The 27085-nt window shown below is 36.6% G+C and overlaps 1 protein-coding gene across 1 annotated transcript in view; it reads right to left on the reverse strand.

Annotated features, from left to right (window-relative positions):
- The window catches only part of daam1b (dishevelled associated activator of morphogenesis 1b), a 64087-nt gene that overhangs the window by 10559 nt on the left and 26443 nt on the right, over positions 1–27085 (reverse strand). The window contains 17 exon segments of the mRNA XM_043236625.1: positions 3108–3205; positions 3666–3695; positions 4741–4848; positions 5608–5746; positions 5748–5917; positions 6016–6203; positions 6440–6498; positions 6696–6834; positions 7056–7173; positions 7502–7568; positions 7667–7770; positions 7923–8033; positions 8126–8459; positions 10101–10195; positions 11005–11076; positions 19129–19218; positions 24370–24642. Coding sequence (XP_043092560.1) covers positions 3108–3205; positions 3666–3695; positions 4741–4848; positions 5608–5746; positions 5748–5917; positions 6016–6203; positions 6440–6498; positions 6696–6834; positions 7056–7173; positions 7502–7568; positions 7667–7770; positions 7923–8033; positions 8126–8459; positions 10101–10195; positions 11005–11076; positions 19129–19218; positions 24370–24552 — 2105 coding nt within the window. The 5' untranslated portion in view covers positions 24553–24642.

A 27085-nucleotide genomic window follows, 5' to 3' on the forward strand; every position in this document is an offset into this window, starting at 1 on the left:
TTCGAGTCGAGGTGTTTGCGCCAAGCAGTCCTTTCAATTCCCAGTGTGCTGTTTTAGTGAGTTCTTTCTAACAAAGTTCACATGAGGGAAGTTGAACTCAGGAAGGAAAAGAAAGCCTCAGTTCATTCAGAGGCAAGCCAGCGTCATTATTAGGAGGTCATTAGCGTAACCGCAAGATTCCCCCTTTATTGTTTAATCAGAGAATAATAAGCAGGAGACACAGTTGGAGGAAAATCTTGCGGAGTTGCAGAAGACTTTCCATTTCATGTGGCCACAGACGCTTTACTGCGATTGTGAAATGCCATGAATCAAACCTTCAGAGACCCAATGAAGCCAAAATCAAAGTTTTAACCTTTAGTCCATGTGTTTTGGCTTTGAGGCCATCTGTGTGCTAGCGCTGATGTTGATATACATTAAAGTCATTACGGTCATTACGCATCGCTAGTCCCGGCTTGTAGACCTTTCCCAATCCCTTTCCCCCTATATCTCTCTACCGCTTCGCTTTCCTGTCAGCTAGGATCTATCCTTTCAAATTAAAGGCAAAAACTCCAAAAATAAATCTAAAACAACAAAAAAAAAAAAAGAGCTTAGAATAAACTAAAAAAATTCCGACAATAAAGTTTTTGTGTTTTGTAGATGCAGCATGCAACTGACCGGTTGAGTTTGAATGTGCCTTGTGTTAAACTTGCTTTTACTTCTTTTCTCACATCACATTGGGCAAAGTGAAAATCAATTGCTTAATCAAGTGTTTAATAATGATGTAATGATTGTTTAGGGGTAGGTAGGCTATAGAGGGCTTGTCAAAGGTTGACAACAAAGGTTGTCCCAATAAGGAAGCGTTTATTTAATAATTAAAGAAAGGTAAAAATTATTGTGTACATAATATGTGTATGTACAGTGTATGTTTATTATAATTAAATTATTAATGAACACATGCACAATATTTTCAAAATATATACTGTATGTGTGTGTCTTTATATATAAACACATAATAAATATATACAGTAAACACACACATATTATATAATCAAAAACATTTATTTTGGATGCAAATAATCATGAAGGATCACTACTGTAATGCATCCTTACTAAATAAAAAGGGAAAAAAAAAATAAACCCCCAAATTTTTTAATCTATGTCGTTACTATTATTATTTTTATTATTTTCAATTTTTCCCCGTAGCATATAGTGTTCTTCTGATTGAGAACGGTCTCAAGCTGATTAATCTGAACTAAACTCTAATTAGCAATCATTGAGCCCTCCTCAGTCTCATCTGCCTCCAGCCAGACCACCATCTCACCCTCCACCGCGCTGACGTCCAGCACCACATTCACCACTCCTGAACCAACACTAATGACTCCACAGGCTTCCACTTGAGAAGCAAAACTATTTAAATCCCTGTGAATCTCAGCTTGGGTGGTCCGTTCGGTGGCTGTACAATGGATTACACCCCAATCTCTGCTTGTGGAGACTCCTAAGAGACCGTTCAGGGAGGATGAGAGTGTAATAGATCCACAGATGGTGCTGAAGTCGGCTGTTAATGTGAGTTCTGATGAGGCCGATTAGAAACTGTCATTAATAAAAATCTGCAGGGAGGATTTTGAAGCGAATCTGGCAATACTGGAATTGGTCTGGTTTGCTTCATTTAGTTTGGAGTCTTGCTTTACGAGAACTTTTTGTGTTTGGTCCCCAGCCAAACCGCAGTCGGTCAATGAGCTGTCATATATCCGACACCTTCTGGATTGGCAGCTGTGACCAAATGTAACAGTTTGCATTGTGGGATTCATTTCATACAGAAAGGGTAGTCGTGAAGTGACGAACGGATATGCAACCTAAAATAAGAATTAGATCCTGTAATGAAAGCTATTTATAATAGCTGACAATATCACCACTGAGAAACAGAAACCTGGGAAACCTGGACAATCAAAGCATTACGCTCTGCATGGAAGACGGTTTCATTACAACTCATCTGTGTAAAGCTATAAATATGTAATATATAAAACCTGAATAATATTCAACAACCCGGGAGTCCTACAACTAGGACCTCCAGTAGCGTTTTACTTTAGTATGTCCAATCGTCCTATTATAAGTGAATTAAATAATTCCTTTTAAGATAATCTAAATCTGCACAGCTATTTTAAAAGAAATGCTAATAACTAATAGGATGTGACATGGCAAAAAAATCCAATAAAAATATTCAATAAAATATTCTTTGGTCTTTTCTTAGTAAATGAAGTTTGGATACATGGAATGGATCTTAATAGTGATTTTACTGAATAAGCAATTTATTTATTTTTTTGCATTTTCACAGGAAAGCTGATAAACATCAGGATCCATGAGCAGGTCAAGATTTTTGGGGAAAACTCTTGGCTCTAAAATAAAGAACTAGATTAAATTCTGGGACACTATTTTTAGGATTGGGGGCAGCAAAATGTTTCTGAAAGATGTCTTTTATCCTCACAAAGGCTGCATTTATTTGATGAAAAATACAGTAAAAAAGTCATCAGTTCAGTTTTCAGTGTCAAATGATGATGGCTCATTTCTTATTATCCGTGTTAAAAACCACAATGATGTTAATTCTCAATATTCTATGATAAATAAAAGTTCCAAAAGAAAAAACTTTATTTGAAAAAAAATAAATAAATACATTGTAACATTTTAAATATCATAACCTTAGCCATAGTATTTAATAAATAAATAAGTATCAAGCACCCAAAGGGCACATCTTAGATATGGAAATCACAAACCACTGAAATTTTCACAGAATCCTTCCATATTCCTTTTGAGTTGTTTGTTTATGATTTAAGACTCTTAATTAATGAAGCGTAGTTCCTGTTAACTTTTAAAGCCCCATGCCACATTCATTTACAAAGAATTCAAGGAAGCCAGCTCATACTGTACAGGCGTCAAGAAACTAATGGGTGTTATGTCTTTCAATGATAGGAAATGGTACAATAACCAAGGTGGACATTACAGTATCAAGGATGTAGAAACCAGCAAGTATTACCCACAGGATATGACATTTCATCTGGAAGTCCACAAACACACACACACACACACACACCAGCTGGAGGTGAACTCATATCCGGGCCAGACACATCACTCACCGTGAGAGAAGGATGTTGCAGTTCTGAGCCCGGCGGCCGTCGATGACAGAGAGCTCTTTGACTTTCTTTGAGCTCAGAGCATCATCTTCAGTCTCTTTCTGTTTGTTCAGAGCCACAAAAGAAATACGGTTCACTCAAGAGCTTTAAAGATCAGGTTTAAAACAGAAGAATCAATATACTCTGATTCTGAATCTCAATTTTACCATACACCGCCAGTCAAAAGTTTTGAGATTTTTTAAATTGTTTTCACCATATCTGATCAAAGTAAAAACATCCGTTTTCTTTTTGAAATTTTAAAATTTAAAATATTTAAAATAAATTTTAAAACATTATTTTTTCAGCAGCCGTTCTTCCAGCCTTCAGCGTTACCATGATCCTTAAGAAGTAGTTGTAATTTCAAACTTTTGACCAATAGTGTATTTAGGCAGTTTATATAAACATTATCAATAAAGTCGCATTAGGTATTCACTTTTAGATATTGTCTGGATACAAAATGAATGACACATAGAAAGAGTGAGTGGGGGAGAGATGATGCAAACACTATTCAACCGCACTTACCTGCTTGCAGTTATTGACCATAAAGAAGTCCTAGAATGCAGGCAAGAAGCAAGGAAGATGCAGCACATGTTAGAGAGACAGCGTAGTCTGGTGAATTCAGCCAAAACAAACTCAAACAAGCATGTGCACATGATGACATTATCAGGGTGGTGAATGGTGAGCGTGAGGGTGCATGAAAGCAGAGCCTACTGGGAGGTCTGTAAACGCACTTTAAATGTGTGTGTGTGTGTGTGTGCACTGAAAGATGCATGCTAGTTGATCACAGATGGCCGGTTAATGTCTAAACAACTGCTAAATATCACAAAGCTACCTCTCCAATTCCACCTTTTATCAAATCTAGATGCTCTGCAATAGCGGACAAAATTTCCCCAGCAAATCTAAATTTCTGTTTGCAATTCTGAGAAATTACAACAAATAATCGCAGTGACAGGAAATAAATTGCATTAAATATCGCAATTGTGCAAAATTGCAGCAAGTGCAAATAAAGGGAGAGTTAAGTTGCATAAATAGATAAATAGAAAGTTCCAAGTGTTAGATTATAGGTATTTATAATGCTTTTTTTTACTCTGAGAAAATAGTTTCCATACTGAAATAATCTGGCTTCCATAATGCTGTAAATAAATCAAATGTAGAAGTTGATGAAATTGGAGAGGTTTAATGATTTTCTGTTTTAATGCATTTAGCATGCTTTCAAGTTACTTTAAAACCAGCTTAAAGTAATTTATGCATTGTTTTAAAATGATTATGAAGAAATGGTCAAGTTCCAAGCTAGGTCCAACCTAGCTTTTCCCTTTCTTAATTTGACTGTAAAGCCATAAGAAATGTATGCAATTGCTTTATAATGAGACTAAGTGTGTGGTTTACCAGGCATAATGAGGACGGTTTGCCAATGTCTGCTTTTCATAAAAAAACTGCAGCTGATATCAATGCATTTTACAGTCTGCTAATTCAAACCCCATGCTCTGTGATGCAGGATTACCGTGGGTAAACGTATGAATACCATGCATGAGAGACAGTGAATGCTTTGTGAGATCATTCTGGATGAAAACCACTGAAAGAAGCATTGTTTAGTGACCTGTTGCCTCTGATAGGCAGAGAAAGTCTTCTCAATGTCCACCAAGTCTAGGATTTTGAAAACTTTGCAGTCATCGATGTCTGCCCAGACTGTTCCCTCAAGCTTGTTCTGTGGAAGAGAGCGGGATGTGAAACTCAATTACTGTCCAGTCCGAAGTCACATGCTGTAAGTTACACGCTATATTTTGTTAATCGTAAAACTGTGAAAAAAAAATTACAAAATTAAATAAGTCTAAGATGGAGTTGAAAAAATAAATTTGTATGTTGTATGGAATTTTTTTTTTTTTTTTTTTTTTTTTTTTTTAATGTTAAGATGTATGAATAGCAATGTTTTTTTAAATAATTTATAATTTCTAAAGATTCTAAAGAATATAGTTTAAAGAATTAAAAATATAAATAAAATTAAATGCAAAAAGATAAATTAAAATACATTAATAAATTTGTGCCGTCAAAAAAATTTATAGCATAAAAAAAAAAAAAAAAAAAAGTTTTTGTACCCATAACAAATGTCTGTACTGTTTATATTTATATAAATACACACACATACAGATATACACATATTTAGAAAATATCTACATATATTATTTGGGTGTGATTAATTGCGATTCAAATTTTGACAGCACTAATATAAATAATAAAAAATAAACATAAAAATAATTTCATGACATAAAAAATTAAATCTACTTAAACGAAAATCTCTGACAAATGTTGCCAACTTGGCAACATTTGAGACAGTTTTGACACCATTTTGTGTCGCTAGACTTTCAAAAGTGTTTCTTGATTAAAAGCGGAGGCTTAAGAAACAGATTTTAGTCTCTGAGTGTCAGGATGAGACCCGGTCCGCTCCTCTAATCCATGCCAGTCTCACCTCAGACAGCTTGGCCCAGTTGAAGGACTTGAGTGGATTGGACGGTTGAGGAATGTTTTTCTTCTTCAGGGAGGGTCCCAGAGGAGCTCCTGGAGGAGGCGGAGCTGCACCGAAAGGAGGGCGTCCAGGGGGAGGCGGGGGCCACCAGGGGAGGTGGTGGAGGTGGGGGCATCATGGCGCTGCCCGGCGGAGGAGGTGGTGGAGGAGGCATCATGCCACCCGGTGGAGGTGGAGGAGGTGGAGGGGGCAAGAGAGGGCCACCAGGAGGCCCAGGGATGGGGGGACCCCCAGGAACACTGGCTATTTGTCTCTAGAAATACAAAAAGGGATGAACAGTGGTTGGTCTTTACTAATGTTTGTTTACATGTTTTTGTATTATTATTAATTTTTGTGACTTCATTAGCGTACCGTGCTGAGGTCGTGTAATCTAGAAGTCATGTCCACCACCTGCTGCTTGACTAGTTTATGTTCCCCCATTTCTCTTTCTAACTTCTCTTTCATCTTGTTGAGCGTCTGCATCATCTCCTCCTTCTCCTGAGTTTTTGCGTCACATTCCCGCTCCTTCTTCTCCAGCTTCTGCTGAAGCTCATGGTGGTCTACAGGACAAAGAGGTTAAAAGTCACAACCTATTCTGAGCTGATGATGTTCTTAGTTTTAGAAATCATTAGTGAATTTATAATGCCAAAGAGAGGCCATGTGCTTGTTTTTGTTGATGACAAGTCAGATTTTTAGATTAATTCACTAATGCATTAAAAAGTAACAGAGGACTAATCTTAATGCAAAAATGCAGTGTGTTGTAAAAGAAACATCAGTGTGTACAACATGTGCTGACCTTTACGCATTTTTTCCGCCTGTTCCTTCCATTGTTTCACCTCATTTTCATTGACAAGCCTAAAAAAGGGTAAGTGATGTGATTTAAAGGAAAAATGTATTTTAGCACGGATCTTGGTTTATTTGGCAACTACTATAAATACAAGTACAGTTACAACTATAGTACTATAAATACAATGCAGCAATATACGGATGCCAAAGAAAATCAATTATGATGAAGTTAAAAAAAAAAGAAAAGAAAAAAGAGGCTAACTCACATTCGAACCACATTCTTTACATTGAAGTTTTCTAATGGGGTGACATCAGGGTCGTGACCTTTGTCATTCTGCAGGACCATCTGCTGGACAATGCGGTCCAGGAGCAGCCAGTACTGCACTGTGTTGCCACTTCTCTTATCTAAAACAAAGTAGAGATTTAAACACTTAACTCAATAAACAATTAATTCTTAATACTTCATTCTGACTGGTCGTTTGTGGCATTAAACTGAATAGGTTTTGCGTTAATGACCGGCTGAGTATACGTAATCCTTTATTTATGGCATTTGGTGGAAAAAGTCTGAATAGATTTGTTTCATTTAAAAACGAAGAAAGTCTAAACAAAAGAAAATAAGCACTCACGAGGCATGAGCAGGCAATGATGAAGAATAGACATAAAGTGCGGATATGCATCTGTGTGGGCCAGCTTCTTCCGTACAAGCTCAAAAACTTGTGTCGCACTCTTCGTGTCTATATGGATCTAAAAAAAAAAAAAGGTTTAAATATTAAAAATAAATAAATAAATCTAAATATTTAATAGAAAACACTGAAAAACATTATATATATATATATAGATTATATAAGATATATCAATGTATAATTCAAAATAGAATATTAATATATAAAATGCATATACATGTCATTTTTTTCAAAATACAGTATATACTCTGTGTTTATATACGCATAATAAATATACACAGTACACGCATGCATACATTATGTAAGCAAAAACTTTTATTTTGAATGAGGTTAATCACAATTAATCTTTGAGAGCACTTTATAAGAAATAATTTTTTTAATCTACTCACAGACTCAAACCGCCTGGATAACGTGAGCTCATCATCGTTTCTCAGCATCTCAAAATAATCCAAATGCCTGAGAAGACAAAAACAGAGAAACGGCAAAATCAAGATGCTAAAATTAGATGAAAAGGTTTGATTAACAAAGCTGAAGTTATAAACTGTGGCCCTTACCTGTCTAAAGTAGAGTTTTCATGTGACCTGAGCTTATCGATGATGGGCTGAATCCCCAGCATGAGGAACTCGTATCGCAAATGAACCCGGAACTCAAGGCTGGCCTATGAATTATTAAAGAAACACTTACTGATAGATTCCTTCAAGGTCAAATAGGAGGCATAATTTGTTAGATATTTATATTTTTAAAGCACAGATCTGGACAGAGTAAAATAAGATGTGTTAAAATAGTGTGTAAGCAACCAAAATGTCTTACTTCGACGGCTCCTTGGCTTAAAACAGCATTAATGAAGGACATAATCGCCGTTTTCAGGCTGACCTCGTCCCTGTACCGCCCTGTGCTTTTATCCAGATCATTCAGCAATGTCTATGACAAAAAAAAGATGATAAATGGGATAGACATTCATCCTGATGCAGTTTTTTCTGATGTTTTATCATGCTATAAACAAACCAGCCCACCTGAAACCGTGTGCGCTCACAAGAGAACTTTTGATAGTGCAACATGGCCTCCAAAATCTTCTTGTGGCCTCCCGGCACTAAACACACAGCGCCCATGATCTCCAGCACCGCCACTTTAGTCTTGATGTTCTCGGTGGCCAGACTCTGAGCGATGATGTTGATGCTCTCGGAGTGAGAGAGCACGTGAGCGCGACCCTGGGAGTTGTTCATCAGGGCCTTGATGCAGCCGATGAGGGAAGTGTGGATCTGAGACTCTGTGGTCTCGTAATCCATGCTCTTCAGGAAGTTCAGGATGCATGTCAGGCCGTCCATATCAATGAACCGTGTTACAAACCTAGGAGAAATGAATTCAGTTGTTTGTTAAAGATCTTTCTTACTCATTCAGTTTATGACAGTTATGACAGAAAAAAAACGTTTTCACTTTAAAGCTGGCATATCATAGATGTATTCAAAATTGCATTTTTACATTTTTTCCAGAGGTCCACTTGCATTGCTTTTTTTGAAGTTACCATATTATATGTTCTTAATGCAGAAATTATGTATATAAATAAATATGAAGAACAAAAATGTGCTGTTGGTTGATATGAAATAATAGGATTAATTGCAAAAACATTAAAAAAATATATTTTTTTAAATAAAGTTTTTCTTAACATAATATATTTGTGTGTGTGTGTGTGTGTGTGTGTGTGTGTGTGTGTATATATATATATATATATATATATATATATATATATATATATATATATATATATATATATATATATATATATATATATATATATATATATATATATATATATATATATTTTATTTATTTATTTATTTTTCCTGTGTTTATTTTTAACTTTATTTTTACATTACTGGGCTTCCAAATTCCAAAATATATAAAACTTTATAAAAACTGAATTACTCCAAGTTAAAAAAAATTATTAGAAGACATGACTAAATTTCTTGTCTAACACATTCATTTTCATATAAGCTTAAATGTATTTTGTTTTATTTTTATATAAAATTATATTTTTCGATAAAAAAATGTTTATTATCAAAAGTTAAGAGATGACAGGAAACGATAGGGAGAGAAATTGTGCAATGGGACTGCCACATGACATGGGTTGGATTCAAACCCACAGTAAATCTGCAACATGAGCACCAACCCAAGCATGTGTGTTAACCGCTAGGCCGCGGCTCTGAAAACAATTTGTAAATCTGAAAATGATTGACTCCACAAGGAGGTGTTGAATGTGAAATAATATATCACATCAGTAGCTAGACTGATTTATAGCCTCTATAAAGTACTTGACTTTAAATACAATTGCTTCGAGCCGTTAAAGGAATGGTTTGATATGCAGCCTGAATGTTATTAGGCACAAAGAAGACTGTGGAGTGTTTTGACCCGAGCCCTGCAGAGGTCAGCGCTGATGACCTGTGACCTCAGGATCAAACAGTGAATGCAGGAACTAATCAAACACATGTGTCTGTGAGCATGTGTGTGATGAAAAGCAATCTCATTTGCATAATGAGATCCAATGCACACACCATAAGGGAAGCGTTTGTTTAATAACAAAGTGAGGAGCCTGCCAATGGAAAAATCACTGACGTGTTAAACTATTGCCCTGAAACAGCTGTCCTCATCTTAAAGGAAAAAGGCAAGAAGAATTCTTCAGGAAATATTCCAATATGCTGATTTGTTGTTTAAGAAACGTCTTATTATTATCAATGTTGAGAACTGTTGTGCTGCTTTCTTTTTCCAAGAATGATGAATACAATGTTCACAATTGTAATATTATAAATGTCTTCACTGTCACATTTGGTCGGTTGAATTTATTCTTAATGAAATCATTAATTAAAACAAAACATTTGAACAGGAGCATAAACGCTAAAAACCCAAACAATCCTTGTTCAAATTATATAAGTGATCAAATACAAATATAGGCACTTATAATTGATAAAGACATAGCATGTGTAACTATGTGACCTCATAGGTTGTGTCCGCAGGGCCGTTTTCAGGCTTTCAATAGTCTTGTTGCGTTCCTCCTCTTCTTCCTTCTCCAAGGCCAACAAAGTTTTCCTCTGTAAAATAAAATGAGACGTCATTCTTACACTAGATGCTTACACATGGTATGTACATTTCGAACCAAGAATATTAAATCTGGTGTTTTAAAGCGATAGCACATCCCTGCTTTTTAACCTTCCACACACAGCAATGGTTTTAACTGTAAAAAACTGTGAAATGTTACATTTCTGTAAAATGTACATTCCCAGAATTCCCTGTGTCCCATGTTTCTTCTAAACCAGTTATGTTTATTAGGTTAGTATGTTACATTTAATGTTTTTTGCATATATCACTTTAATAAATCTCACCATGATGGTGTTTAGTAGTGCTTGTATGAATGAAACTGAGCACCTTCTACATATGTTCATATTTAAAAGCTTCTTGTGATGGGCTTTGGTTTATCCAGCAACTACATAGTAAGACTTTCTCATCACTGCCTGCTTTTGGTGATTATCAAAGTGTTTCAAAGATACAAAACAGATTTCAGTACTTTAAATTACAGTATTTAACTGTAAATTGTTACTACAATGTTGTTGCTACATTTTTTACAGTACAATTCCAGCAACCACATAGTAAGACCCCACTGCTATAGAAGGTCAGAAAGCTCTCAGATTTCACCAAAATATCTTAATTTGATGTTCCCAAAGATATTTTGTGTTTGAATAACCACACAGGGGTGAGTAATTAATGACAGAATTTACATTTTCGGGTAAGCTATCCCTTTAAGTCCTCAACATACAATGGCAATGTAAAATGCATAATCAGTTGTTAAAAGAAGAAAAGTTTGTGAATATTAAAGGACAATGTAAAGTCAAGAAATACTTACAGCTGCCATTGAATTGAGCTGGTCAATGTAGTACTCTGGCCAGCTAGTAGCACCTTTATTCTCCTCTTGTTCCTGATAGAAATTCATTCAAAAGGCACAAAATTAGCATACATCGCCTTTAAATTCTGTCTTCTAGACATAAAAAACCAAAACACGGTTCTTGTTTCCACTTCAAGCAGACGCCATTAATCCACGCTGCCCTCCGCATGATGCCGGGACACGAGATGTGTGTAAACACCGATCAGAGCCCACACAACAGGAACATGACACTGGGAATAGAGGAATGTGAAACAACATATAGGGAATGAGCTGAGACGGAATGTGTGGTTTCAGATTGTTATTGGGAATGACATAATTTGGACGCTTCGGTGGGAATGAGACGTTTCTTGGTCTGCAGCAATAAAAAAATGATCTTTATCTTGAAAAGATCTTATTTTGATACCGGCCAGTTGTGTGAAACCAAATCTTCAACTGACAAAAGAGTGAACTGGCTTATCTGAGAGGCATTTATTTACTCCGTAGCTCATTTTGCCCTTCAATCAGTTTTTTTATACATACATTATTTCTTAGCTGAAGCTGGGATAGATTTCATATCTCAAAATAAAATATATTACTTGTATGTAAACGAAGCAAATCAAAAAATACAGTAAGATTCCCACTGCATGCGCTCCCAGGTGATCATCACATGTACCCAAACATACGGCAGATCTGAAACGGAACATCGCGCTCAAAGCGCTGGCAGAAATAGCACGCGCTTTAAGTAGGCCAGCAGAGATTCACAGACACTACAGAAACAACACGGATCCCAGACTGAGCCAATGCCGCATTAGCACAGCTCTAAAGAGAGCTGAAAATGCAGTATGATTCAGAAGACAACAAGGAAACTACACAGGGAGTAATGCATCAAAAACGAGTGGAACTTTTGAAGTGTGTCGACTTCCTTCTCAAAACAAGCACAGGCTGCCCGCACAGCCACTAATAGGGAGTTTAATTGTAGCTTATGTTCACCGAACACACAGGAAAGGAAAAAATCTGGCATAGCAATGAGCTCCTTTGCAGCAACTGCGTGGGACGCTTCACACCAGGCTCTGCCAAGCCTTTTGGGAGACGAAGGCATCTCACAAATGGGCATCTGTTTCGGACGAGTGGGGAGTTTTGGATGCCGGCCTGAGACCCCTGATCTTCCACCGGCCTGCATATTTCTTCTCTACTCCCCCACTCACCATTTGGCCTTAATGAGTAAAGCATTAATGTGGATCTCTGGCAGAAGTCATTCTCATGCTGTGGAAGGACTTTCCTCTGCTCTTATCCCATGAGCACTTCATTCTCAGACAGATATGTCATGACGACTGTTGATACTGCTGGTTGAGGTTGGTTTGGAGAGACGCTCTTTCTAGGAAGCAGCAGTGCCTTAATGTGTTCAGTTTAGATAATCACAATTTCAAGAAATCAGTTGATCAGCCAACAATCAGCAAATACCTAACCGACAAGCGTCAACAGGCAATTTAACCTCCGAAAATGAGCTGAACAATCTCAAGTGCTGCATATATAGGAGACAGTGTATTTTGAAATATCACACAACAAATGACTATTCACATAAAAGAAAAAAAATACATTTCTGTACGAAAACTCAGTGTGATTTTTTGTACATGACTCGTCTGTTCAGAACAATGTGCAAAAAACGGCAGACAAGCTGAATGAAAATGCAAATTCTACTTTACTTCATTGCTCTAATCCAGAAAAAAAAATAAAAACATTGCAATTGCAAACTGCATTGCAATATTATAAATTATATGAAATATTTCCAAATATTTACTGTATGGGTGTGTGCTTATATTATGTAAACAAAAACTCTTGTGTGCAGTTAAAAGTGATTAATTGTTTGACAGCACTATTTTAGACGACATCTTCATGTCATATGAACACCGAACTTTAACTTTACAGTGCACTAAAATTTAAATGAGCTTACGTCTCCTTTCTCCCACATTTGAGAATGAATGGAAGTCAACGAAAAATGTTGCGTAAAGTAAGTAAAATAAATAACACCAATTAAAATTCTTTAAGAAAATACAAATGCTGCTTTATTAGCTTAATATGTTTTGTAATATTCAGATATGTGCATTGATTATATTCATAGCTCCGACTGAAACGGTCAATGTTGACTGCATCGCTCTAGGCCTAATCTTTCACATCTGCCAGACAACAGCGGGTCAGAGACTCACTCTGCTCGATTGAACCCACTTCACTAAGTATTTATTGGCCCACTGCCCAAGAAACTCTGGCAAAAAGCTTGATAGCCCCTGACCTAAAAAAAAATGAATCGGAGACCTTTTCAGCCCAATTCACTGAATGCTTAAGCAATCACAAAGAGAGTGTAATATTACAATGGCATCAATTTATTTTGTAGAAATCAGAAAGCTCTGATTACATACGTTTAGTTTTTCACAATGGGGACAATTGTGGAAAGTCAGATGCATATCCAGACTGACTATTCTTAATCGTCCTTTGCCAGGAGCAGGACAGCTGATATCGTAGCTCAAGCTTTGGTCTTGAGCCAGCAGAGCCTGCACACCTGAGCGCACTGAGACATTAAGTGCACAGGTGAAGGATCGCTGTGCTTAGCATACTGTATAGAAAGAAACCTCAGCAGAACGGTTTAGGAATCAAACTTAAAATAGCCATTGCCCTTCACGGGGGTCATAAGAGAGCTACACTGTCCTGCTACCCTTCCTTAAGCACCAAAGACGCACAAAAGATGCTTTCATGACTTCAAAAGCCCATATAATCGACATTGTGTTTTCCCTGGAGTTTGGTCATAGATTTGTGTCCCATAGAATGGAAAACTGTATTTACCTTGGCACAGTTGAACAATAAGAGTTCTGTACATGGACATGACATCGTTCACGCCAGACAGTAGAGATCTGTTTGCTGTTTGAGCTACTGAAATGAGTAATATGAGTTCATACAGTACAGGATTATGCAATTAATCTTTGATACGACTAGCCTTCACATGCCATTAGCAGCGGTCAATGCTAAAATGATATATTTAATTTTCAAAAGAGCAGTTTCTAAATGTTATATTTCTTCTTTTACAGTTAGTATACTGTTTTGCGCTCAAAACAGCAAGAACTAAGTTTTTCAAATTCTATCTGACCTTTGAAATAACAGAGTATTTGTTTAGATTGTGAAATGAACAACTGCACAACTACTCTCTCGCCCATCCCGCAATAACTAACTTTTTGTGACAGGTTCATATATCATAAAGTTCATTGTGCACGGTCATCTGACCAATCACCTGACCAAATAAGGTTTTAACTATAAACTCCAAAGAAATTAATGTAGCCGAGTTTTTGAGATTAGCTTTACCTGGTCAAGCAATAAACAGATCTAAGAGAGAAACATTTTTAGGATTATTTTAACTCAATATCAGTCAAAACCATAACACATTCTTTGCAGATTCTTTCATGATTATAAAGAACAGCATTTATTTGAAATAAAAGGTGTTTGCATTATAAGTGTTGTTATTTTAAATGCCATTTTTGATCAATTTCAGACATCCTTCCTGAATACAAGTATTAAAAGTATTCTTACAGACAAATGTTTGAAAGGTATACATTTTAAAAAATTATATTCATAAATTACCATATTGCATTACCGATCCACCAAGTTATAATAGTTATAATAAACGTGGAAAGAGAATGCAATAAAACAGAAGACTGCTGTGAGTGTTGTTTCCCAGGGTTGACAGACCTATCAAAAGCCCCCGGTCCTTGCAGATAACATAATCTGCACCTGCAAATGGAGGCCTTCCTGTTTGCTTTGGACCAACCACTGCTTCCCTTATCCTTCCACCCTCCTATCCCAGACCGAAGCCCTGGGGAAGAGCGCCAAGCCCCTGTTTTACTAGTCCCAGGCTGGGCACTGTGCTGAGTCTGCATGAACGCTGCTGCTCAGCCACGGGCCGTCTCACGACAGACATATTCTTCCTTAATCTCATCCATCCGCTCACCGTCTTAAATCTTTTTCATTGGTTCCATGTGTTGAATCTCGGAGCGTGACCTCCTCATGCAAGTAGAGCGAAATTAAATGTGGCTGAAAGACACTTATCAAAACACAGAAACAGCATCCCGATCTGGCCAACCGCGCGTTTTGATACGCTTCCAAAAACCAGGATCAGGTCAGAAAGCAGGTCATTCACGAAATAAAAAAAAAAACAACTTCTCATCACTGAAACTAGAAGTCAAAAGACAATTTTGAACGCCCTACTTCACGTCATGGCCTCTTTCGGCTCGGTGTCCCATGACAATGAGTAATTAGGTCTGTAATTGGGACACAGCATATACGGCTATACAAGAAAAGATGTCATGGCCAGACAGATGGCCGACCTGAAACCAATACCAGCTTTTGACTCAAAGATAAGAACATCTAAGAAAATCTCAGAGGGGTGCTTTCTTTTAATGTATCGTGTTATGGTATATCAAGCATGGGGAGATTCCTTTACCTTCATTGTGCTGAAGCTGAAAAGAAAAATCTCTTCATATCACATATCTAGAGAATAACTGGAGGTCAGCTGGAGTCTGAATTCTTGTTCATCCCTCTGCAACTATAGAAGTTAAAGACACAATATATCTGCTCCATAACACTTATCAGACAATATCAGCTTTTGTTTTTCATTAATTGGTTGTTAACTTGTTTTTCATTAAACATTGTTTTTAACAATATGAGCCAGTAACGGATAATTAATTGTTCTTCTACCCTTTTTAAAATTCTTTAATTACTTACCCTCATGTCGTTCTAAACCTTTAAGACCTTCATTCATCTTTTGAACTGATATATTCAAGGCCCAGAAAGGTAGTAAGGACATTGTTAAAATAGCTTACGACGCTTACGTCAATGATTCGACCAAAAATCTTTGAAGCCACAAATGCTTTTACGCTTTTTGTGTGCGAGGAAAGAAAAATTATTAATTTATTTAACAATTTCTTTACCATGTCAGTCGTCAGCAGTGTTGGGGAAAGTTACTTTTAAAAAATGCATTACAATATTTCGTTGCTTCCTAAAAAAGTAACTAATTGCATTACTTAGTAATGCGTTAAGTAACTTTTGCATTATTTTCGCATTACTTTTGAAATATGAAAAGGGCTTGATTGCTTGTTTTTAATATAAGAAGTTCTATTTATAGCAAATGTAAAAGCCCTTTCGCACCAAAAAGTGTAAAGAATAAACCTCAGGATGATGGATAAATTCACGTCTGTACAGTAGAATACAGAAGAAGGTTCAATACTTTTCAGCAATTAAAAAATAATGAAGAACAACTATTAGTTTATCTAAAGTCCTTTTTGCTTATTAGTATGATTAAACTGGATCATTAAAGGTCAGCAGTAAAAAGTAATAAAACAGTACTAGTTACATTGAAAAAAGTAATCTGATTATGTAACTTGAGTTACTTGTAATGCATTACCCCCAACATTGGTCGTCAGGATTAGAAAGCTCCCAGATTTCATCAAAAACATCTTAATTTGTATTCCTGAGATAAAGGTCTTACGAGTTTAGAACAACACTAAGATGGGTAATTAATAACAGAATTTTTGTTTTTTGGGTTAACTATGCCTTTAAAATCTCAATTGAGATCAAAGAAATATCTTGGTCAAACAGCTGTAGGCTCAGATGACAAAAAAATGTAACCTTTAAAGCAGGGGCACGATCAATTTAAGACAATTTTCGCTGTGTGCATATAAGAATAGTTTAATAATAACTGTAGTGTGTAGTACTTTTGTTGTACAGCCATTTATGTTAACAGTAATAACAGAATAATGTTTGGCTTTGTGGTTACATCCTGAATATCAAATTATGCTGACAAATACCAACTAAAAGCACCATGAAATGATTCGACAACCACACTTTTCAAACAACATACTCCCAATGACCAAATATCCCCTACTACTCTAACACACTTGTACAATAGTACTCATCAAAGCCATACATCAAATCCTTAGCATATCCAAATATGTAGAATTCAAATATACCTAGTTGATGTGATGTTTCCACCGAGATGCCCAATCTAACCAACCTTAAACCATACCAGAGAAGGTGTCATATTAGTACATTTCAGGGAACTTCAGCGTTGTAGGTCACTTGACAAAGCCAGCATGATGATACAGTGTGCCCTGACTGTATTAATACTACACACAAGCACACTCACAAAACAAATGTAATGCAGTACAGCACTTTCAGACGCAGCTACTGTCTGCTTCCTGAGTCGCTGGGTCTTCACACTTACAGTGTCAACATTTAACTAAGAACAACCCGAAGTGCCTGCAGTTTATAGACCTGCAGGATTTTGTCACTTCAGTGTGCTTTCTATCACCCTGACTGTATTGCTGTCACATTACTGGCAGGTAACCATCGACCACCCACTGTCTGTGTGTGTGTGTGTGTGTGTGTGTGTGTGTGTGTGTGTGTGTGTGTGTGTGTGTGTGTGTGTGTGTGTATGTGCGCATCCTGTTTCAGTGTCCGTGCTGGCTTGAGTTAAACACATGGATTCACATCAGAAGAACAGTCTGGCAGGGCTTATGTTTGTGGCATCATGGAGGGTTTGATGTCATTAATGAACTCTTCACACAGGCGTTGCATGCTCTCTCAGCTCCATTAGGTCATGGAGGATAAATGGTATTTCTTGGCCTCACTGTTTCCTGCATAAATACCTAAACATGAAGCGGTGTCCAGTAAAAATGAATAAGTGTGATTTCATAAAACACCATTTGCTTGTTAAAAAAATATTACGCCAGAGGAAACTGACAGAGTCACATGGTGGTCACAGCAGATCCATGGACGCAGCAACATGGACACAGTTAATTATTCTTTTTCAATCCCAAGCTTTGAAAGATTTTACTTAATTAGTAAATAATAATGTTTTTTATTAATCATTTTTAAGCAAACATTAACATAATGTAGTTATTTTAATATATTTTACTGTTATTTATTGTAAATAAAATAATAAATAAGAACTTACTAATGTCTTTCCCAATCTTAAAGTTAATTGCATGATGAATCTGCATGTTGGCGCATTCTAGATTAACAACATTAATGGATATTTAGGGTTTTTTTTACTACATACAGCAACTGCAGAGGAATCTGAACCTAACCAAAATAAATACAAATGAAGATGCCCATGACTCATAGCCTCATACAGCTCCATTAGAAGCTCAGTGTTTTACATTTATGTCAGGATAAGGACCACTTACATCCAAATAATGCACAAAGAACAAACCCTAAAAATAGATTACAAAATGTAAACTGCGTAATCGACCATTTTTAATAATGTTTAACGTTACTATATGCTTTGTGTCTGCTTTTCTAGGTTTAACTTGAATAATGCTCAACAGATATTAGTTTTAAAGCATTGGGTAAATAACTCGTTCCTTTGTAGTGCATTATATTTATCATTATATTTACGTTTAGCAGAAATAGACAGAGCAGCACTTACAAGTAATTGTATCTGGCTGCCATGGCAACCTCACAAGCTTGCTGATTTTTTTAATCATAGTAAAACTGCTTTTACTGGTACACACACTGTGACTTTGTACATTTACGTTTGTGCAGATACAAGTAAATAGCATTTCTCAAGCAGAAAGTAGCTTCTTTTTATAGAAAGTGTTGTGAATCAGTGCCAGATGTTGACAGATGTAATGCTTAAGGAGACACTACCAGGCTATCTCTAAAAAATGGGTTTCCCCGAGACCAGCATGCGCTGTTTTAGGCCGCCTAGGTTTGAAAGCATCTGCTAAAAAAGTATAACCCGTCCAAAATCCTTGCTGACACTTAATTTGGTAATGAAAAGATTAATGGAAACATTTTCTAGATTAGTCATTTTAAGGCAGAGAAAGTGGAGATAAGGAGCATTAACCCAGAATCGGTTTCTTTTTAGACAGAGGGGTGATTATGTTAAGCACTTTGATATATGAGATGTTTAAACACCGTTCTGACAGGATGACGGTGTAATCCAGTGCACTAAACTTTCAACCGAGGATAAGAGGGCAAGACACTCACTCACCTACCCCCCCTCACACACACACACAAACACCCTCACACACACCCAATGACCTAATGTTGGAAAGCTCTAACCTTCTTCTTGCTGCAGTATATCTGCCATTTCTTTTCTGCTGGTAAGGCAAACATGGCCTCTCTGTGCTTCTCTGTGAGGTCCAGCTCATCCTGAAATGAATGAAGAAAGAAAGAGAAAAGAAAGATTAGATATTTTTGAACCTGGACATGGCAAAAACAAACTGTAAACCCCTCGAGGCAGGGTCAATATCCACCCACAAACCAACGATAGCAGCATGTGGAAACCACAGAATGTTTTTTCTACTTTCTTCTTACCCACAAATACTTCCCCAAATCCTCCAGCAGAGAGGACACAGAGGAAATTGACAGAGAAAGAACAAAACGTCCATGATAGCAGGCAGACTAAGTGGTGACTTGCACTGCAGGCCTGGTGAAATGACATTTCTTTTCACTTATATGACTGGAAAGATAATAAACCAAGGTTTACTTGAACTTCACTTGGCTTGAGATCGGAAAACACAAAGGAAATTAATGTACAGTGGATATACCTCTTGCAGTTAATGAAAGCTTTCCATATCAAATGAAAACACCAATGTTTGTTTTATAATAAAATTCAGAATTTAAAATTAATCTTTTATTGAAGATATTTGAGTTGAAGAGACAAAAAAAAGAAAACAAAGACTGCGATTCGGATGTGAATTTAGGTATACATACAATGGAATAAAAAATGATAATAATAATACAGATATAAGTACATTAAGCATTCTGCCTGAAATTAATGTCATATAACTGCGAATTCTGCCCAAAACCATCTGTAAACAATGAACGGCCGACGACTGAACAATCAATGGCTTTGGCAATTAAAGTCTTACACATAAATTCAGACTCTTGTAATTTCCTTTTGCTTTGTCTTTGAAAAAGAAGTTGGCCGCAACAATCACTGTGTTGTGGTTCGTCCTCACAGTGGGTGTGGGTTTCCACAAAGAAAGCCCTGGTTTGTTTGTTAGCTGCTCTCGACATGGGAGTCCCATACGAACTGATGATTGCACTGTGAATTCCCACTTGTATACACGCACACAAACAAAAAACGTTTATCGGAAAGAAATCCATCCACTTAGGTGCAGCTAGATCCGTCAACAATCAGAAAGAATATTTAGTGACATAAGGGTGTTGTTCTCTTTAATGTCTTCTTAACAAAGCATTCTGTTGTTCTCTAGAGACGCTGCAAGATTTATCCCATAACCTCCAATAGACGTAGTGTACTCCCCTCTGTTGATTCATATAAAATCCAGATTTTTTTTTCCAAAATAATTTAGTAAAAAATATAGAATTATGCAAAATAATTATGTAGAATGATTCAAAGTCATTTATTCTCACTGCTCACTAATCAAAATACAGTAAAATGGTAAAATACTATTACATTTTAAAATAAAGTTTTTATTTTCAATTGCACAATTTTTTCAATGTTATTTCTGTTATGGCAAAGTTGAATTTTCTGCCATTACTCAAGTCTTCAGTGTCACGTGATTCTTCAGAATTCATTCTAATATGAAGCATTTCTTATTACGATCGATGTTGAAAATGTTGTGCTGCTTATTATTTCTGCGGAAACCTTAACACATTGATCAATATAAAGTTCAAATTCAAGTTTGTTGTAACATTCTAAAAGTTTTAACTGTAATATTTTATAATTTATTGCATCATTGCAAAAGTATTAATTTCTTAAAAAAAACAAAAACAAATCACAAATGTCCTCAAACGTTTGAAAATGATATACACTGTCCAATAAAGCTAGTAGTAAACTATTGCATTGGTTTCATTTAAGCATGTGAAATTTGCTTATATATAAGATTTTTTTTCATACAATCCTATGAAATACACCCTCTGAACATAACAGTGGAAAAAGACAGTCAAAGCTGATCGAATGTGAACTGAATTGGATCGCATTCAAGGATCGACCTGCCCATTTCAGCAGCAGAACCTAATAAAGAGGCCTCTCAGCGTACATCTCTCATGTAGCGCTACAGAGATGTGTCTGCCAAATCTGCTAATGGCTTCCTGTCTGGCAGTTCTTGGTGACAGTGATGTCCCTGATGCTCCGCAGGGATAGAGGAGAGAGGAAGAGCTGCTGTTCCTCTCATCCGGCCCGGTGTCTCTTCCATCTCTCATCTTCCTGCGAATCCCCCTGCCTTTAGCAGAAACGAGCTGCACAGTCAGCAGAAAGTCTAGACATCCCCGGCATATACGCATGAAGACCATACGCGTACAGTGTTTTGTTACAGTCAAGGGCAGCCAGACTACAACCAGGATGTTCCATTCATGCAGAAAACCACACCTTGCCTTATCTGAACCCAACACGCCACATCAAGCCCCAGCATTCAGCAGCAGAACAAACATTAAAGCCTGGGCCGTGTGCATCAATCCATCAATGCTCTGCATCACCACAGCAAACCTTTCAGCACTCATAATGAGGAAAACGTCCAATGTAGAACATAAACTCTCTATTGTAGACCGTGCAGTAAATCAAATCAAGCCTTGATTAAAATAAACTTGCACTCTAATGGAGAATACAGTTGGATATCTCTTGAATTACTCAATAGCTCAAAGCTCAATAGCTCAAAGACAGCTCTTCTGTTATTTATTATTCACCCTCATGTCTGTCCAAACCTCTTGGTCCAGTAGAACACAAAGAGAGAAATGCGTCACTTATTTCCATGCAATTACAATAGTTGTTTCCATTCACATGTTCTGATGCGTGTTTTGGGATATCACTTAAAGTAGGGCTGCACAATAAATATCGGGCGGTATTTATAATGCGCATCTTGTCCGTAAAGCCGGTTCTGTAATCAGCTATGAATTCCATCAAGTGTGTGACTTCCAGTTGAGCTGTATTTACTACACAGAGCCATTGTTCACTTACAGAACCAGCTTTACTGACAAGATGAATGGAAAAGCTGAGATGGGCATAAAATCTTAATGATTATCTTAACAAAAAAATCTTGCATACTCCTCTAGCCGCAAGACAACCTGACACTGACTTTCAAATCTATTACTTATAGTTTGCGTCAGTTTCCCAGGAAGCAACTATTTTGTTTTACTGAACACATAAGATGAAAACTTTATCTGTGAAAGTTCCACAGTTCCACAAAAAAGTTCCAATTTTTAAATTCATTTTGATGTAAACATAGCTAAGGACCTTCAAAAAAAGTTTGAAAAATTCACAAATGTCATGTGCAATATTTTTTAATCTTCTGAAGTTATGATTTGTTATTCAATGAAACTCACGCTTTCTATATTATATATATATATATATATATATATATATATATATATATATATATATATATATATATATATATATATATATATATATATATATATATATTCTTCTTATATCTATACATATCTTTTTTTTTCCCTCCTCCAATTCCCAGAAGTTAAACAATGTTGATTCTCAAATGTCATATCTGGGGCCAATAATAACACAAAAAGAACTAATCTAATTCTATAAAAAAGACATATCATGTCTAAATCACATGGAAACTCCCTTGATTTACTTCATTATTTTCATTTTATCCTGAAAAGGCCTTTTGTTCTAAGAATATTTTTGCAATTCTAATGTACTCAGTGTGCTGAATATGATGAATTTTTAAGAAGACATTGCCAAGCCCTGACACAAAGAGAAATTTGCATAATAACCTCTAAAACGTAATAAACGTCAGCTACAGTATTTCAAATAATTACCTCGGTATCTTCTACTAAACATAATATTACTCTTCATGAAGAACAACATGTGAATAAGCAGGCAGGTTGCCAGTTACGTAAAACCGGTTTACAAACATAATAATAACTAGGCAGAACGGCGCATGCTGAGAGCATGAAATCTTTCTATAAGGGCTGTGAAAAGACAGCAACTGCTGCTGCTTTGTGCTCTACATCAATTCGAACCCAAGAACAGGGAAAGGGAGGTTAAGAGCGGGTCAGACCAAAAACAAGCAATTACTCTGCAGTGCAGTCCAAGACACAAGGCCACTCAATGGAAGCCATTGATGTGCAAAGTGGAAGCTGGCAGAGATGAAGGAGGAGACGAGAGAGAGAGGCAAAGTCTGCAGCATGCCACACTGCTGCGATTTCTATTCAAACAAGGATTAAACACAACACGTTTGATGGATCAATTACAGCTCTTTAATTATGCTAATTTGAAGAGCAAACAGGGAGGGACTGAGTGTAGGAAAAATATTGCTTTGGTTCTTCGTTGATTAGCTCCACATGCAGCACATAAAAATACTGGATGATAAAAATTCTTATTATTCTTATCTTATTATAATTCTTATCTTATTAAAAACATTATTATTATTATTATTATTATTAATAATAGTAGTAGTAGTAGTAGTAGTAGTAGTAGTAGTAGTAGAGTAGTAAATAATAATAATATAAATAACATATTTATATAGAACTAAATATCAAAATAAAATAAAAAACTAAATAAATCTAATATAATACTGTTATCCAGCAAGGAGGCATAAAATTTGTCTAAAAGGTACAGTAAAACGTATATAATGTTGCCAAAGGTTTTTATAGCAAACTTTACGAGGGGAGAAATGTTTCTTGAGGAAATCAGCATATTAGAATGATTTCTGAAAGATCATGTGACAATATAAACTGGAGCAACGCTGAAAATTCTACTTTGCCTTCATAGAAATGAATCATATTTTACAATATATTCAGATATAAAACAGCTATCTTGAATCGTAATAATATTTCCTAATATTACTGCTTTAACTGTATATTAAACTGTACAACTAAAGGTACACTTTGTGAGCATAAAACACTTATTGTAATTAAAAATGCTTAATGGATGATAACATAAACACATGTGACCCTGGACCTTGGTCTTAAGTCACTGGGGTATGTTTGTTGCAAGCCAACAATATATTTTCAACATTATTGATTTTTCTTTCATGCCAAAAATCATTGGGATCTTACATAAAGACCATGTTCCCTGAAGGTATTTGCAAGTTTCCTACTACAAATTACAAAGTAATATGCAATCCTAAGAACTTCATTTGAACAACTTTAAAGGCGATTTTCTTAATATTTACATTTTTTGCACCCTCAGATTTTCTCACAGTTATATCTAAGCCAAATACTGTCCCATCATAACATAATATAATATACTGCAATGCAATGACAAATACTGGAAGAGTAAGTGTCCCTGAAACAAAGTCAGATGCATTGGTCTTATCTGACAGAAGTCAGCAGATATAAAACTACACAGAGAAGTTAGAAGCTGCCACCTACCACCAGCTCTGAGAACATGGCGTCCAGCTCGTCGTAGCTGGGGATGGGCAACGCCGGCTCCATGGCCTGCAGGGCGAAGTCCTCCCGCAGACGGTAGGTGATCTCTGGGTGGTCACTGCTCTGGAAGCAGCAGAAGAAGAAGGACACACCGTGCCCTCCGCCTCCACGTTTCCGTGGTGCCATGGCTGCTTCAGAGTGGAGGCTCAAGGGATGATGGGAACGAGGGAGTGTTGGTCCTCCCCCAGGTGAGAGCTGCGCTTGGGTCACTCAGCCCTGTAAAAAAACAAGCAAAGAAAATTTTGTCAAGACTTGAGGTCTTTTCTCAGGACAAGACATCAGCCTTGATAAAGTCCAGGCAACAACCAGATGATCTAATAGATCTGCTTCGTCTAAAGCTCTACTTCAAAACGTCAGCCCAGAAAGACTCTGCTAGGCCTAGTCAACACCACAAGTAGTCACATAACGTGCATGTAATCATCAGATTGGCTCATTCCAACTAACCACATCACGGCAGCGACTACCGACCACAATGCATTACTCCCTACATAGGATTAAAGAGACTGCGCAAATTAACACAGCTTGCATCCACATGTGTTAGGCCACATCTATATTTAGGACAATAGAAAGAAATCTTGGGTTCCACTGACCACAAACAAAAATAAAAAGCCTGTTTTATAAAATCCAAACTTGACAAATAAGAGAATAGGAGACTGCAAGCTAAGTCACTTTACTGAGTAAATGACAAATAAGTCACAAAATATTTTTAATAAAATAGTATTTTAGATATGCAATTTTTGTATTGTTCTATAAAACTCTGATGTTTGACATTGTTTCCAAAAATTAACTTTAAACAACTGCTGTTAGAACAATTAAGACTTCTTTGTATAGAAACATCTGTCACTCAAGCCCAGCAGCAGAAGGTCCATCAGCTGTCTTTACAGCTTTGCATTTGAGTGTGGAACTACAAACAAACAACACATGTCCTGAACAATGAACACCACGGTCGCTACATTGAATCTACAAAACCAGCAACATTCTCTGCCTTGGACAGGCGTAGAGACGCGCAGGTGTGTGCAAACACCTGTGAGGCATGTCAGCACCAATAAAGTGAGGAACCGTTTGCCCTGTGGGCCAAAGAAGATGATTCTGATCACAGATGGCTGCCCTGAGGTCACTGAGAAAACGGCCAGCACTTCCAGATAAAAACCTGACGGAAGACGACTGAGGATTATTACAGAACAAAACAAGTAAAACAAAGTGGAAGAGAGAAAGCTATGTAGGTGGAGATGCAGACATTCCTAGCCAAGTCTTCCCTTGAGTGGGCGAGTCTGGCATCGATGCCCCTTCACCGCCTGTCGGTCACCAATATAAATCCACACAGCTGGAGTACAGCTGAATATAACACCCCTCCACCAGGCCATCGCCACAGTGGAATTCCCAGCTGCCCCTCCCTGGAATTGGAGTAGGTCGAATCCCTACTCAAACTGCAAACTTCAAACGGGTGTTCAATGCAATACTTTACTAAAGCTCTACTAAAACTATATACAATTTTTGTATGTAAGAAGACATTAGTAAGGAGAATTAGTAAGTGACAGATTTGTTTTAGCTTTATAAATACCTTGACTATCTTGCAGCCTCTCTTACCATCAACATCTTACTAAAGCCGTTACTCTCCTCACCCAGCAGTCAGCGTCTGGTTACGCTTACTGACATCCTGCATACCGGCAGGAGCGATCTGGCTGGGTTAACTTTGAGATCATCCCTCAGTCCACGAAAGATCACGAGCCGCCACGCATTCCATCCTATCTATGGTGCGGTATCAATACATGTGCCCTGTGACAGAGACCTGCGGCCCTGGAGTACAGTAAGGAAACTACCTCCGGCTGACTCCAAGCTGATAATACAATAACCTTTAACAGCATTAGACCATAAGGTTAGCATCAAGACAGTTTGACTTGTGAGTAATCAGGAATGCCAACAAATGACAGTTTGTGTTGTTCAAACTATTTTTTTTAATATATAAAAATACTGAAACATTATCATTATTTTTGATTTATTGCTTTTTTACAAAAGTTTTAAAACAATATATATATATATATATATATATATATATATATATATATATATATATATATATATATTTTTTTTTTTTTTTTTTTTTTTTTTTAAGTAATATCTTGATCATTTTAAACCTTTAGTAAAAAACACTTTTACTGGAAAACAGGACTTACTGTCAGATTGTGTAAATCTGTAAAACCTTCCTAAAATCCACTCTGTGCCAAGAACCTGAGGGTCTATGTTTACTGTAAGTTAACATGGACTGGGTGGATTTTGGACGTTTGCGTCAGATATGGCCTAACCAGTCTGTCTTTAGGTTTTTTTTTTTTCAGTGTCTTGACCAGTTTTTGAAATCTGTGCTGTGGTTTATTCCAAAGTGGTGTTTGGAGAGCTGCATTGCAAGTGGCCCTGACCAAAGGAAGGTGGTTATGGCTGGAACTGCAGCAGTAAGAGATGATGAAATGAATGAGGATTCAATGCACTTACAAATTACCTCCATTTTCACCAAAGTGGAATAAACAACTGTTACAAGGTCTGACATTCTCACTGTCATCAGACACGAGTACAAATACAAGTGTCTTTATACAGCCAATCCATCATATATATATATATATATATATATATATATATATATATATATATATATATATATATATAT

The sequence above is a fragment of the Puntigrus tetrazona genome, chromosome 4, assembly GCF_018831695.1.
Source record: "Puntigrus tetrazona isolate hp1 chromosome 4, ASM1883169v1, whole genome shotgun sequence".
NCBI lineage: Eukaryota > Metazoa > Chordata > Actinopteri > Cypriniformes > Cyprinidae > Puntigrus > Puntigrus tetrazona.